This window comes from Zootoca vivipara, chromosome 13 (genome assembly GCF_965207765.1).
Source record: "Zootoca vivipara chromosome 13, rZooViv2.hap1.1, whole genome shotgun sequence".
In the NCBI taxonomy this organism is placed as follows: domain Eukaryota; kingdom Metazoa; phylum Chordata; class Lepidosauria; order Squamata; family Lacertidae; genus Zootoca; species Zootoca vivipara.
In genome coordinates, this window is record NC_142596.1 from 25,969,470 (window position 1) to 25,983,295 (window position 13,826).

At 43.2% G+C, this 13,826-nt stretch overlaps 1 protein-coding gene across 3 annotated transcripts in view; it reads left to right on the forward strand.

The window, feature by feature from the left end:
• PIAS1 (protein inhibitor of activated STAT 1) overlaps positions 1 to 13,826 on the forward strand; it is a 73,732-nt gene that overhangs the window by 43,831 nt on the left and 16,075 nt on the right. For all 3 annotated transcript variants that reach the window (XM_035130659.3, XM_088657349.1, XM_035130660.3), the window contains exons 3-6: positions 3,908 to 3,992; positions 4,954 to 5,001; positions 7,137 to 7,227; positions 7,823 to 7,957. In XM_035130659.3, the coding sequence (XP_034986550.1) occupies positions 3,908 to 3,992; positions 4,954 to 5,001; positions 7,137 to 7,227; positions 7,823 to 7,957 (359 nt within the window). The remainder of the gene's footprint in view (positions 1 to 3,907; positions 3,993 to 4,953; positions 5,002 to 7,136; positions 7,228 to 7,822; positions 7,958 to 13,826) is intronic.

Here is a 13,826-nt window from a genome sequence, read left to right on the forward strand (position 1 = left end):
AGCCAAAAGAGAGACATCAGTGCTTAAATGCACAGGTGTTTAAATGCACTTACTTGCAGGCATGCTAAGAACTACTTGAACTACCGTAGATTTCATTCGGAGGGAGGTGGGGACAGGGAGAAGGGGAGGGAGCCTGCTCCACTGGCACTCTGTTGTTCCAGGCACCGAGGTGGGGGGGGGAGAGAGAAAGAAAGAGGCTGCCGTGCACATTTTCTTTCTGTGCTTTTCTTTCCCCTCTTCCTGCAGGAAAAGAAAGCGGCAGTTGCTTACACACGCGTAATTAGGTGACGCTTTCTTTCCCTGCAGGGAGGAGGGAGGAGGGAGTAAAGCTTCGTGCGTCCCCTCTGCTGCACGGAAAAAAAGCGGAGGCTGCTGCTTACATGCGAGTAAGCGGCTGTTGCTTTCTTTCCTGCAGGGAGGAAAGCCCCGTGCACCCCCTCTTCCTGCACGGAAAAAAAGCGACTGCTGCTTACATGCAAGTAAGCGATTGTTGCTTTCTTTCCTGCACGGAGGAAAGCCCCGTGCATCCCCTCTTCCTGCATGGAAAGAAAGCGGAGGCTGCTGCTTACATGTGAGTAAGCGGCTGTTGCTTTCTTTCCTGCACGGAGGAAAGCCCCGTGCATCCCCTCTTCCTGCATGGAAAGAAAGCGGCTGCTGCTTACACGCGAGTAAGCGGCTGCTGCTTTCTTTTCCTGCAGGGAGGAAAGCCCCACCCATCCCCTCTTCCTGCACGGAAAGGAAGCGGCAGCCGCTTACACGGTCGCTGCATATGGCGGGGATGCGCTTGCGGGCCGTTTTTGAGCTCCCCCCACCATATGCGGTGACCGCATAATCTTATACCTGGCGTATAAGACGATCCCCCAACTTCTGAAAAGATTTTCCTGGGTTCAAAAGTCGTCTTATAGGCCAGAATATACGGTACGTCAGCCTTTCCCAGCTTTGTGTCCCTCCAGATGTGTTGTATTACAAAAGATCCCAGCTGGCACAGTCATGGTGGCTGGAGCTGATGGGAGTCGGAATCATCCAGGACGTCCAGAATACACCATGCTGGGTAAGGCTGATGTACTCAATACATGAAAATAGATGATAGAAACTTTTATCTTTCTCCTCAAATAAATACTTTATATTAAAAGAAATTCTTCTTTTTAGTACTGTAAAATAAGCCAGGACCCCAGAATGAGCAATAACTGGGCCATAATCCTTTCTTCTCCCCCCCCACTATAAAAAGGACTCCTCAGCCATTTCCCCAAGGGAGATGCTTTTGGTTCTAGAGTTCTGGCTAGCTTCCATCTTGATGAATAATATATTGTTAGTGATATATTTGGCTCACTCTCAGTTCCCACTTACAATCAGGAAGATTATTTTTGCTTTCACTTCCTTTAAATGGTGCAGCTTTCCAGCCCAGTGTTGCAAAATCTGCTGTCACACAAAATATGGCGGTGTAGGGGTAGGCTCTGACTTTGGGGTCGCAGGTTGTAATACATCGTGGTGGTTGTTAAAAAATCCCAGCTTGGAAGGAAATTTATTTAGTCACTGCAGTGTTGCATCCTTTATTGAAGCCAACTGAGAAATGGAAAATGAATGTCTAGCTTTTCCCAGGATGCTTTTTTTTGGTATTTTAATTAAATTACCCTGTTATTTGATGAAACATAGTCCCTTTTTTGTTGAGCTAATTCTTCATTGCCTTGTACTGCAAGCACTTGTTTGAACAGATGTATGCCAAAAGCCTCACAGAATCAAAAGACCTAGGTATTTTGGAAGCAAATTAATTCATTGTGAATTAGTTGATATGCTTTTGTTCTGTGAATTACTCAGTGAATAGATATGTTGAAATGATTTACTATGTTACAGGTGTCAGAGTTTTTAGTGGGAAGAAATGCATTTGAAAAATGCTAAAGTCTATATCCCATTACCTGATGACATCTATAGTGGAATAATAAGCTATTCTGATATTTCGGAAAGAGACTGGAAGCATCTGAAAGTTTGTTGTGTTGGCTTCTCTTTATTTCGGAAAGAAACTGAAAGCATCTGAAAGTTTATTGTGTTGGCTACTCTTAAGGCTCACCTCTTTGGTTCTTATGACAACTGTTTTTAAGTTCTGTATCAAATGGTCACTTTTTGCATGGTTAAGGCCTACATATAAATCTAAGATTTCAATAAATATTGAGACTATGGAGATTGGCAGGGTGTGGGTGGGGGCAGGGAGGAAAGCCTAAAATATATACAGTGGTACCTCTACTTACGAATAACTCTACTTACGAATGTTTCTACTTACGAATGGAGCTCCGTCCGCCATCTTGGATGCGGTTTAGATAGGATTTTTTCTACTTACGAATTTTTTCTCCCAATGCATTCCTATGGGATTCGACTTACATTTTTTTTCGACTTACAAATGTGTGTTCGGAACGCATTAAATTCGTAAGTAGATGTACCACTGTAGTCTCTTGTCAAAGCTAAACTTGCTTTATTGCTTTATTCAGCGTTGCACTAAGCAACATGTTTCCAACAGCACTAGGATTTCCCCTTCTCCCCCACTCATGTGCCCACTAAATCTTTGGGGGTTCCCCCCAAAATGTCTGAAGCAGATTCTGGGATGACACAGGATGCACATGGGGGAAGGAGAGCACCAGCACAACTATTTTGTTGGCTACCACTGATGTACTAGATTTTACTATTTGATATATTTATGAAATTTGTAAATATATTTATGAAATTTGTAAACCCATGCAGATTTGTACAAGCAAAGTGGGGAATATATCCAATACTAGCTAGAGAGATGGGTGCAGACTGCTCTGTCCTATGCTACTTAAGTGCTTGCATTAGTGGAAAATAGAAACACAAAGTTGGTAATAAAGTAAAGTAAGTACTGTATAGTATTGGGGCTGAAACTGTTTTGTATAGCAAGCCACCAAATCTCTGTTATTCCTTAATATTGTATGTTACACTTTATAGCAACATTGAAAACATTTGGATTTTGTGTATGTCTTTTCCATAGTGTCTACACAGGAATTAACATTTGCTGATATATTGTAGGTCAGGAGTGGGGAACCTGTGGCACGCCAGATATTTTTAGCCTCCCAGGTCCCATCAGTCCCAGCCAGCATGGGCAGTGGCCAGGGAAAATGGGAATTGAAGTCCAACAACACCTGAAGGTTAGCCACCCTGCTGTAGATTGTTTTGCACAAAGGTTTATGCACTATACATTTGTAGTGAGGAAAACCTTGTCTTATGAGCATTCCATTCATTCCAAAAGTGTATAGATTTCATAGCAGTTCTTTTTTTTCTAGTACAGTGGTACCTTGGTTCCTTGTTCCTGGAGTTCGTTCAACTCCCAAAACTGTTAGAAAATCAAGGTGCGGCTTCTGATTGGCTGCAGGAGCTTCCTGCACTCAAGCAGAAGCTGCGTTGGACGTTTGGCTTCCCAAAAACGTTCGCAAACCGGAACACTTACTTCTGGGTCTGCAGTGTTCGGGAGCCAATTTGTTCAGTAACTAAGCCGTTTGGGAACCAAGGTTTGACTGTATTTCTCTTTTGGAAGCATTGAAAAAATACTCAAGTTGGGCAGGGGAGAAGGTAAGGGTGCATTTTTGGGAGAAGGACTCAACTCTAGAATATATGTGAGGTTGTGGATCTTCTTTCTGATTATAGATGAAACATTGGCCAGGTATTAAATTGGCCTTCTCCAACCTAGTGCCCTCCAGAAGATGTTGGACCACAACTCATATCATCCCCTGACCATTGGCTGTGCTAGGTGGAGCTGATGGGAGTTTTATTTCAACAACACCAGGTTGGGGAAGGCTGTATTCATGGCTTCTCAGGAGTGGGCGAGGTGTCTGCATTTTCCAAAATGGATGAGTAGAGTGATCCTTCCTCTTGCACACTCAAATCTCCTCTTATTTTCCCATAGCATCCGATAATAGCCAGCGGTTTCGGGAAACCTGCTTTGCATTTGCCCTGACTCCACAGCAAGTGCAGCAGATCAGCAGTTCCATGTAAGTGGTAGTGATCTTTTGACACCTTTTAGTCCTGTGCATCTGAATTCTGAAATGCATAAACCATTTTAGAGTGTGTGTGTGCGCGCGCACGTGTACGTAACTGTAAGATTGAAAAACAAGAAAGATGTTTGGAATTTAATAACCGAAACTGAGCTAAAGGAGAGTGGTTAGAGTACAGTAATTTGGAAAAGGGTTTTTCTGTATGGGTAAATTAGGAGGGATTTGGAGATGGAGTGTGGGTCATGGGAGCGAGGACATATTTTTATTTATTTACATGTTTTAGGGATTTATACCCTCCCTTTCAACAAACCAAAATTGCAAGAAGAACGGTTAATCATGCAACACAGTGACCCACTGGTCCCATGGTATAGTCTGAAGGCACATGAGGCCACTACCTGGCTGCAGCTAAGCAGGTCCAGGTCTGGTTAGTGCCTGGATGGGAGACTACTTGGGAGCAACAACTTTGCTCCCTTGGATTCCATGTAAGAAGAAAGGCTGTATATAAAATGTAAGAAAATAGGCAAGTAAGTAAACAAGCAAGGAATGTCAGAGCAATCAGTAGAATTAAAACAGGTTGGATTAAAAGGATCAGGAAAATAAAAGAGCTTGCCTGGTGAGCCTCCCAAGACGGATCCCAGGCTTTTTGAGTGTGTTGAAGTGTAGGCCTGTTTCCCAAAGCAGCATATGAAAGCCCATTAGAGTCCATTGCCTGAATGAGTGCTGGCCCAAAGCTTGCTATTATGTGTTCTGTTTGCATAATTGGGCAAAGTGATACAAGTTACAGGAAGCTCTGCAGAGGTCAATTGTCAGTGAGCTACTGGATCAGATCAAAGGTTCTGGTCAGTGACTCAGCATAGACAGAGTAGGATGCTTAACTTTTCAGACCTTTAAATGCTCAGATCTTGCATTGGTTTATTGTAATGTATAGTCGTTAATTGATGTCTAATGTCTTTGCTAGGGATATTTCTGGAACCAAATGTGACTTCACTGTGCAGGTCCAGCTAAGGTATTGTTTCCCTACAATTCAGTCTTTGTTTTGGTGGACTGCCCTCCTTTCCCTTAAATTCTCTACCAAGGAAGGTTGAGATTTGCATATATGATCATGCTTATTTGCCCTGAGACCTCCGGGTATAGGGTGGTGTGTGTGTGTGTGTGTGTGTGTGTGTGTGTATAATTATTATTCCAATAATTGTGGAAAGAAGCACAATAAAACTATGCACTGTAAGCTCCATGCACCCCCCCCCCTTCCCAGTAATATTGGTAAACAGAGAAGCAGCAGCTCCTCATTACTTCCTGTGTTGCTTTTACTTGCCTGTGGAAGAAGAATTGGCTGCTGCTTTGATTAATTCTGTCATTCATTATCTGCCAGAGGAGGACTTGCACCTTGGTGTGTGTGTGTGTGTGTGTGTGTGTGTGTACCTTCAGGGGAGAACCTGTATGTGTTGTGGTTGAGAGTGCTTGATGCAGCCCAGTGGCCATTTCTAAATCAATGAGACCTAAAGCCCCAGAATGATGCTCTGTGCTAGTAGCTATGCCTCTTGATATCCGTGTGTCTTAATTGCATCTGACACGCTTCTCACTTTACTAGCCCCTGATTCACTTGTGACCCCACAACTCCTCTTCCCTCTTTCCACCCTGAAACAGGATCTGTGTTCAATGGATTCCAGAAAGACAGAGACAGGGAAAGATTGTTCACTGCTACCGTGCTTTCTGCTTGACACCTTCATGTGCAAACATTAGCCTTTTAAATCCATGTCTGAGTTTCAGATTGAACTAAAGGCAGGTGATGGGGAGAATCTAAACTTCACCCTCTTTCCACCCCCCAATTTGCTAGCTGTTGATTTATTAATGTGGAGTATAATTGAGTCTGCTCATGGCATATAATTTCATTCATTCTGTTTAGTGATGTTTGTGAAAGGGTTGTAGCAGCCTCTTCCTCTGAATTCAGCCCTCTGCCTCTTGAGGTCTGATCTTTCTTTTGTCAGCATCTTGGATAGGGAGGTGCCTGCAGACCCACAAAGGAGAATCTAGCTCATGCAGCAAGCACTGATATCAGGAAGATGAATGGAATTGGAGTGTGGCTGAACTGAAGCTCTAGAATCTTGACTGTGTGCGCCAGCAGTAATTAGAGAGAGTTGCAGCCGCGGCAGCTGTGGAGGTGGAAGAGGGAACAATAGGACGGAATATCGCCATTGGTTGTAAGCAGCTTTCATAGGACTACGTTGGGTGGAAGAAGCCTGTGAAAGGCTGCCTGTAGCACGAGCCCTTAGCCACAAGGGTTACATGCAGGATCCATGATGGAATCTAGGTGATGGCTCAGAAATACTTTTTAACGGCTTTCTGTTTTACTCTGTAGTTCAGTTGGGTGCACCATCCAGAGCAGTTTTATGATATGAGGTGGCATACAAATGACATAAATAAAATTTGGTTGGAGGTCTTAAGCAAATCCTCTTCCCAATGGTGGCAATACCTTTTTAGGTCATCCAGTGATTGAACTAGAGGACATGGCGCTCTGATGTGCATACAACAGGTGTTTCCCCATTTTGTCTTGGGATGAGGACTGCTCCACACAATCTGTGGAAGCCTCCATACATGGATAAGAGTGTGTCTTTTCAGAAACATCTGTCACTCAGGGAATGAAGCTTTTGTGCTCCCCTCTGGGGGACCCAGTCTTGCTTCTCTTCCAGTAGGAGTCTGCAGCCTGTCTGATTTATTAGCTTTTGAGCTCCCCAAGTTTCAAAGTCTGAAATATTTAATTCAGATTATACCTTACAAACTTGGTAATTGGATGCAAAATAAGTTGTAGATTTTCTTAGCTTACATAATTGGTTTTTTTCCCTGGAGTGGGATCTAGGCCACCATATTGACTCACGTAAAGTTGTAATTGTGTATGTAAAGTGAGAAGTTGTGGGCTTACTGTATAGTGATAGAGCTGGAGGAAGTATAGCTATCTGGCCTGGGCTGATGGTATTTGTAGTCAAAACTATCTGGAGGACATCAGATTAGTCAAGGCTGCTTTAAAGCACTATGGGACACTGGCTCACAGATAATGATGACATTTCCCCGTGTCACTTGTAGTTTTTACAGACCCTGTATAGAATTTAATATAAAATGTCACTGAACTCGCTGTCTTGTCTTTAGGTTTTGCTTATCTGAGACCAGCTGTCCACAGGAAGATCACTTCCCACCAAATCTTTGCGTGAAAGTTAACGGAAAACCATGTAGTCTTCCTGTGAGTATCCTCAGAAATTTGACCAATATAGTTAAAGATGCTTTCTTGGGGTAAAAAGAAAGAAATGGTTTGGGGGAATATCGAAGTGAATAGTGGCGTCTTGAATTGTACCGGATAATTCAAGGCAATGCTACTGAAGTCTTGTATTGAAAGATTCAATAAGTGACACACAAGAAAAGCAAATGAGCTCTTCTGTGACTCCCACTTAACAATGTTTCATTGCCATTTACCATTCACACCCTTGCTCACATATAGACTGGGGTCTAGGGAAATTTAGAGAGAGCAGGAGTGGGAGATCCTGAGAGGGACTTCGGAATCGTTTTACTCTGTACTTCCTGCCCAGTTTCCTCCTCCTTCTGAGAGGTAATAGGAGGATATCAGGGACCGGATGTTGTTTCCCATTCATTAAGAGATGGAAAGCAGTGAGTAAGGGGAAGCACTGGTCATTGGGCATCAGGTGCCTGCGTCTCAACCTCAGTTCCTTATCAATAAAAGGAGTATGACTGACTTCTGGAAGGTCATTCAAGGTCAAACAAGGTGGCTAAAGAGAAGTTGCTTTGCATATTCATGGTGATGTGTGTTTGTGTTGTTTCAGGGCTATCTTCCACCAACCAAAAATGGGGTTGAACCAAAGCGACCTAGCAGACCAATCAACATCACCTCACTTGTGCGGCTGTCCACGACAGTACCAAACACAATCGTCGTCTCGTGGACTGCAGAAATAGGAAGAGTGAGTTACAGTTGGCTATCAGAAGGTTGGGTGTGGGGCTGGGGCTGTATCAATCTGTAGAAATTCATGGAATTTGACTAGTACTGTCAAAATTTAATGCCTTTGTGGAAATCTTTCTGTAGTTTCTTACGCTTTTATGTACTGACTGTATCTTAGTTTACCTTGTTACATTTGAGTAGGGACCCTGAATGGACTTCATGTAGATGTGTAAGAGGGATGTGGAACATAGGCAGATTTATTTATTTATTAAATTTGTTAGTTTATGAAAAAAAGATACATAAATTAAAACCAGGGTGGAAAAACCATTAAAACTCCACGTGCATTCTAAAAGGCCATGTATAGTTAAAAGCCAAAGATCTGGTTAAAATGAAATGCTTCTGCCTGGTGCCTGAAAATATTCAGCGATGGCACCAGGCGAACTTCCCTGCAGAGAGCATTCCACAGATTGGGAGCCACCACTGAAAAGGCCCATTATTTTGTTGTCACCCTCTGGACCTCCCATGGAAGTCCACAGAAAAGGGCCTCAGATGTCGATTGCAGGGTCCAGGTTGGTTCATATGGGGAGAGGCAATCCTTGAGGTAATGGGTCTGAGCCACATAAGGCTTTGTAGGTCCTTGATCGAGAAACAGAAAGCTTAGAGAAGGAGATGGAGAAAGGATGTCAATATTGGATTTCCAAAGACGACTGTAAACAAAAGAAGAAGCAATCCCGATGCCATTGCTTTAGTCCATGCAGTTAACATTTAGAGCCCCCCACATAAGTTAAAGGATCGTAGAGCTGCATGGCACATTCAGTCTGGTAGCCACAAGACTCAAACATGATTGCCTTCTGGAACTTGTAATTAATTCTACAAGGTCTCATAGTGGGTGTTAGTATTTGCAATACCATCTAGGACTTAAAAACACTGGATTTCCAGTCTGGATCAACCTAATTCAGGTAAATGCATAATAACCTTGTTCCAGCTTCTATGCCATGTGACTTCTCTTCCCCATCCCCCAAAATTTCTATCAAAACTTGCTGTGGGCAGGTTCCACGCTCTGTAGATTCAAGCTGTCAGTAAATAATGCTGTTAATTAGCAGCTCTTGTCTTTTGCCCTAATTGAAGCATTAAATAAACATGTAGCCCTCTACAAGTCTGATGGGGGAAACGTTTTTTAATAACATCCTAAGCAATGCTTAATAAAGAAAGGTATGGCTTTGTTATATCTGGCACTGCTTTTTTTTTAAGCTATGGTGTCTACAATTGTGAAATCATAAAGCTGGACAGAATTGGATTCAGATTCCAGCAGGATCCTTTGTGCTTCTAAAGACCCTTGCCTTGAGAGATCTGAGCTCAGGAGAACAAGGCTTTTAGATCAGAGGATGTGGCTTCTAGGCAGCCCTGAGTCCCCAGGTTAATTTTTTTAAAATTAACCACTATCACCCTCCTCTGCTTTCAACTTGTTTTGAAGCTTTCAGGCAGGGCAGCAGGAGATTTAGCTCTAATGTCTCTAGCAAAGACAGCTTGTTTGAAGTTCTTAAAAGTAATTTCTGCTACACTGAGCAATGCACTGTTGATCAAACTTTCATAGCATACACAGAGGAAAGAGGAGCACACCAACAACAGAAAGGTGGGAAAGCCAATAAGGTGCACACACATTTTGGTAAGAAATCAGCATCTTCAGCTGTCTTTATTGGGACAATCTGTGGAACACAAGCTTAAAAAGTAAATAAACTTTTCGACTGCATCATTAAAAATTCAATGCCTCCTTTAATGGAATGTCATCACAGCCAACAGCTTGAACAGAAGGAGTGACAATAGGAACCCACTAACATACCACCCTTGCGTGCTCTGGTCCATGGGGTCACGAAGAGCCGAACACGAGTAAACAACTAAACAACAACAAAAACATACCAGCTTGCCTCAATAGCTGAGTCTGTTGAAGAATGAGGTTTTTCTGTTTTCTGGAAAATATAATTGGCAAACTAAGAATACTGTGATGTTCATGGCTTCAGAATTGGCTGATTTTATTTGGGTGAATTCAAAGAGAAATTTATTCATTCACCTGACAATCACATCGACACTGTTAAATAGTGGTGACGTATATAGGTTTTTCTACTTTGGAAGTGGACGCTTCTGTACCATCTGAATAGATAATTTTATTTTTCGCTTCTGTTGTGTTCTGAGAGTAGCCAAATTATTTTTAGATGTTTATGCCAAAAAGAATGGCAGATATAGATAATAAATAAATGAAACTGCCAATTTCTTCTTTGAAGTTACAGATCATTTTCCATATAGTCACTGTTTACAGCATAGGAATTCTGTAAGACAGTGCTAGCAGGCTTGCATTTGGAGACAGTTCCCCTCTTAAGAGGTATATTAGAAGGAGACAAAAAAATTGTTTTGCTAACTCTTAAATCAATGTATTTATTGCTTTGTTTCTGATGTAACAGATTTATTTTTTAATTCCACCGCATTGACTTTGAAGAGGTGTTTAAATTAACTTTGCTGTCAGTGCTGATACATTTTGAAGCTGTTTGTAAACCACCGTTTTTACATAATTCAATGTTAGTGTTGCATCTGCGGGTACAAGAATATCTAACTTAAACACATTATAAAATGTAAAATAACTGTTATTAGAGAAAATGGGCTTGTTTTGCCCTTGATTGTTTTTTTTTACCAAAGTGTTTTATATATTGTAGGACAGGTGTGACGACCCGGGTCCCACTCTACCTTACTATCACTGCGACACAGGAATCCAGAGGGGAAAACACCCACCCTCTTCTCCTGCCGCCTCAAAAATAAACCCCTTTTCCTAATGGGTTTCTAAGTAAGGAGAGCCTTCCAGCCTACGTGGCCTGGTACCTTAAGAAACTCTAGGCTGTCCCCCAGGAATAACCTCTTGCCTCCTGTAAAGGGTCTCCCTCAGTTGGATTCCCCCACTGTAGAAGTTTGCCCTAGGCACTCTGGCAACTTCTTGGCACCTCAGGTTACCCTTCTAAGCCTCCTCCGTGTAACTTCAGGACACAAACCACCACCTCCCTGCCTGAGGTGAGTTTGGCCCTCTCTTGAGTCACCACGGCTGTGAGTCCTGGTACCTCGCTGGAAAAATACAAACGGACCTCTTGTTGGCAAAAACAGAGATGAAGTTTTATTGTGTTAAAAACATAAGTGATTCTTTAACTTGTCATTTATTAATTAGCTTTGTTCCAGTTGTACAAAATAAACTCAGTCAAACATTTAACTTTAAGTTTTCCTAGCCTCTTAACTGTCTTCATACAAGCCACCACATAACATCACACCACACCTTCCTCCCTCTCCCTCCTAACTGACCAAACCGACTCTCCCTCCTTTTTTAAAACCGGGCACAGTCCCGCCCCCATCAGAGTTCTATGCCAGTCAGGCTGGAGGTGGGTTAACTCTTTGCCAGCCGGGCAGGAATAAACATTTTAAAAGTGCTTCAATTTGTCACATATCTACCCCCACCACAAAGACATTGCGTCGGCTTGCTCTTAATTAACTAGAGCAATGCCAAAGCAATGGGCTTGGGGTTAAAAATACATCAATGCATTCTATAACATTCATACTACAAAGTCAACTAAATTCACATCTCATAAACTTGTACACAGATAAATCATGTTTGGCATGTGTTAGATTATAACTCCTTAGCACAAATGTCTTGCTAGGGTTCCCACCATTTCATATAATAATTCGCACCATTCTATACCTCTCAAAAATACCTGGATAAAGCGTCCGCTATGATGTTTTCCTTCCCACTTATGTGCTTGACATCAAATGTGTAATCCTGTAACTGCATGCTCCACCTGATTAACTTGCTGTTGTTACCCTTCATTTGGTTTAGCCATTTCAGCGGTGAGTGATCGGTATATAGGGTAAACTTTCGGCTCCACAGGTAAGGCTTCAGTTTACCTACGGACCACAAAATCGCTAGGCATTCGAGTTCTATGGTAGAGAGGTGCTTTTCCCTCTCCAATAGCTTCCGGCTGATATATAACACCGGGTGTAAAAACCCTCCTTCTCCCTCCTGTGCCAGTACTGCACCTAAACCAACACCTGATGCGTCCGTCATTAAATTAAAAGGGCAAAAGAAATCAGGTGCTTTTAAAATGGGCTCTGTCATCAGAGCAGCCTTTAAAAGTTCAAAAGCTTGTTGACACTGTGATGTCCAGATAATCTTGTCCGGGCGGCTTTTCTTCGTGCAGTCACTCAACACAGCCGCGTGAGTGCTGAACTGGGGGATAAAACGCCTATAATAACCTATAGCTCCTATAAAGGCACGCACCTGCTTCTTAGTTTTGGGAGCCGGCCAGCTTCTGATGGCTTCCACTTTGTTAGTATCTGGCCTGATCACTCCCCCTCCGAGAACATGGCCTAAGTATTTAACCTGTCTTTTCCCCATCTGACACTTAGCCGCTTTTACAGTTAAACCTGCCGCTTTTATCCTCTGGAAAACCACACTTAGGTGTTGTAAGTGATCTCTCCACGATGGGCTAAACACCGCTATGTCGTCAATGTAAGCAAGGGCGAACGTTTTCAGACCCCTTAGCATCCTATCGATGAGTCGCTGGAACGTGGCTGCCGCGTTCTTTAACCCAAAAGGCAACACTTTAAATTCAAACAACCCATCTCTAGTGATGAAAGCGGTTTTGGGCTTATCTAAGGGATCCATTTCCACTTGCCAGTACCCTTTTGTTAAGTCAAGTGTAGATATATAATTCGCTTTTCCTATGGTCTCAACCAAGTCGTCCACCCGTGGCATGGGGTAAACGTCCGGCACGGTCACCTGGTTCAACTTTCTGAAGTCTACACAGGGACGAAAGGTCTTGTCTGGCTTCCTGACCAAGAGCAGGGGCGATGACCAGGGGCTGTAAGAGGGCTCAATCAATCCCAGTGCAAGCATCTCCCTGATCTCTGTAGAGACCAAGTCGGCGTGCTCTCCCGTCACCCTGTAAGGGGGGGTAGCTATGGGTCTTGCTTCCCCCGTATCTATTTTATGAGTTGCTAGGTTGGTCCTCCCTGGGATGTTTGAGAAGATCTGAGCAAACTGAGCAAGGACTAATTTTAACTGCTCCTTTTGCTCTGGGGTCAGACTTTCATCGAATGACACCTCTGCTAGAGTTGTGCCCTTACTCAGCTCTCCCCACCCAGTTAAATGAATTCCTTGGGTCACCTTCCCCTTCACTTGCAACACCAACTTATTTCTGTCAAAATAAGGCTTAAGTAAATTTACATGAAAGTTTTTACATCGGTTCCCTTCCCCATCTAACTCTACCAAATAGTTCACCGCTGATATCCTCTCGACCACTTTGAAGGGACCGTCCCACGACATCTCCAACTTCTTTCGACGTCTTGTTCTTAACACGAGCACACTGTCACCAGGCTGGAAAGTTCTGTCTCTTGCGTGTGCATCATACCACTGCTTCTGTCGACGCTGTGCCTGTTGCAAGTTGTGAGCAGCTTGCTCCCGTAGCTCTTGAAGGTCGCTCTGCAGCTCCTGTAGATACGTCACAACATCAGGGCTGTCGATCTGCTCCTCCCCTGACCACGCTGCTTTCATCAAGTCTAGGGGTCCTCGTGGCTGTCGTCCAAATAGGAGTTCAAAAGGACTGAACCCTGTGCTCTCCTGCGGCACTTCGCGATAACCAAATAGGAAGTGTTGCAGCCTCTCATCCCAGTCGTTAGGATGATTGATGGAATAGGTTTTTAGCATCCGGCTCAGGGTCGAATTAAATTTCTCCGTCAAGCCATTCGACTGTGGATGATAAGCCGTAGTTTTAACATGCTTAATTCCACAAAGAGTTAAAAGCTCTTCCATGGTCTTGGATGTGAAGGATGTCCCTAAATCTGTTATAATTTCTTTGGGGAAT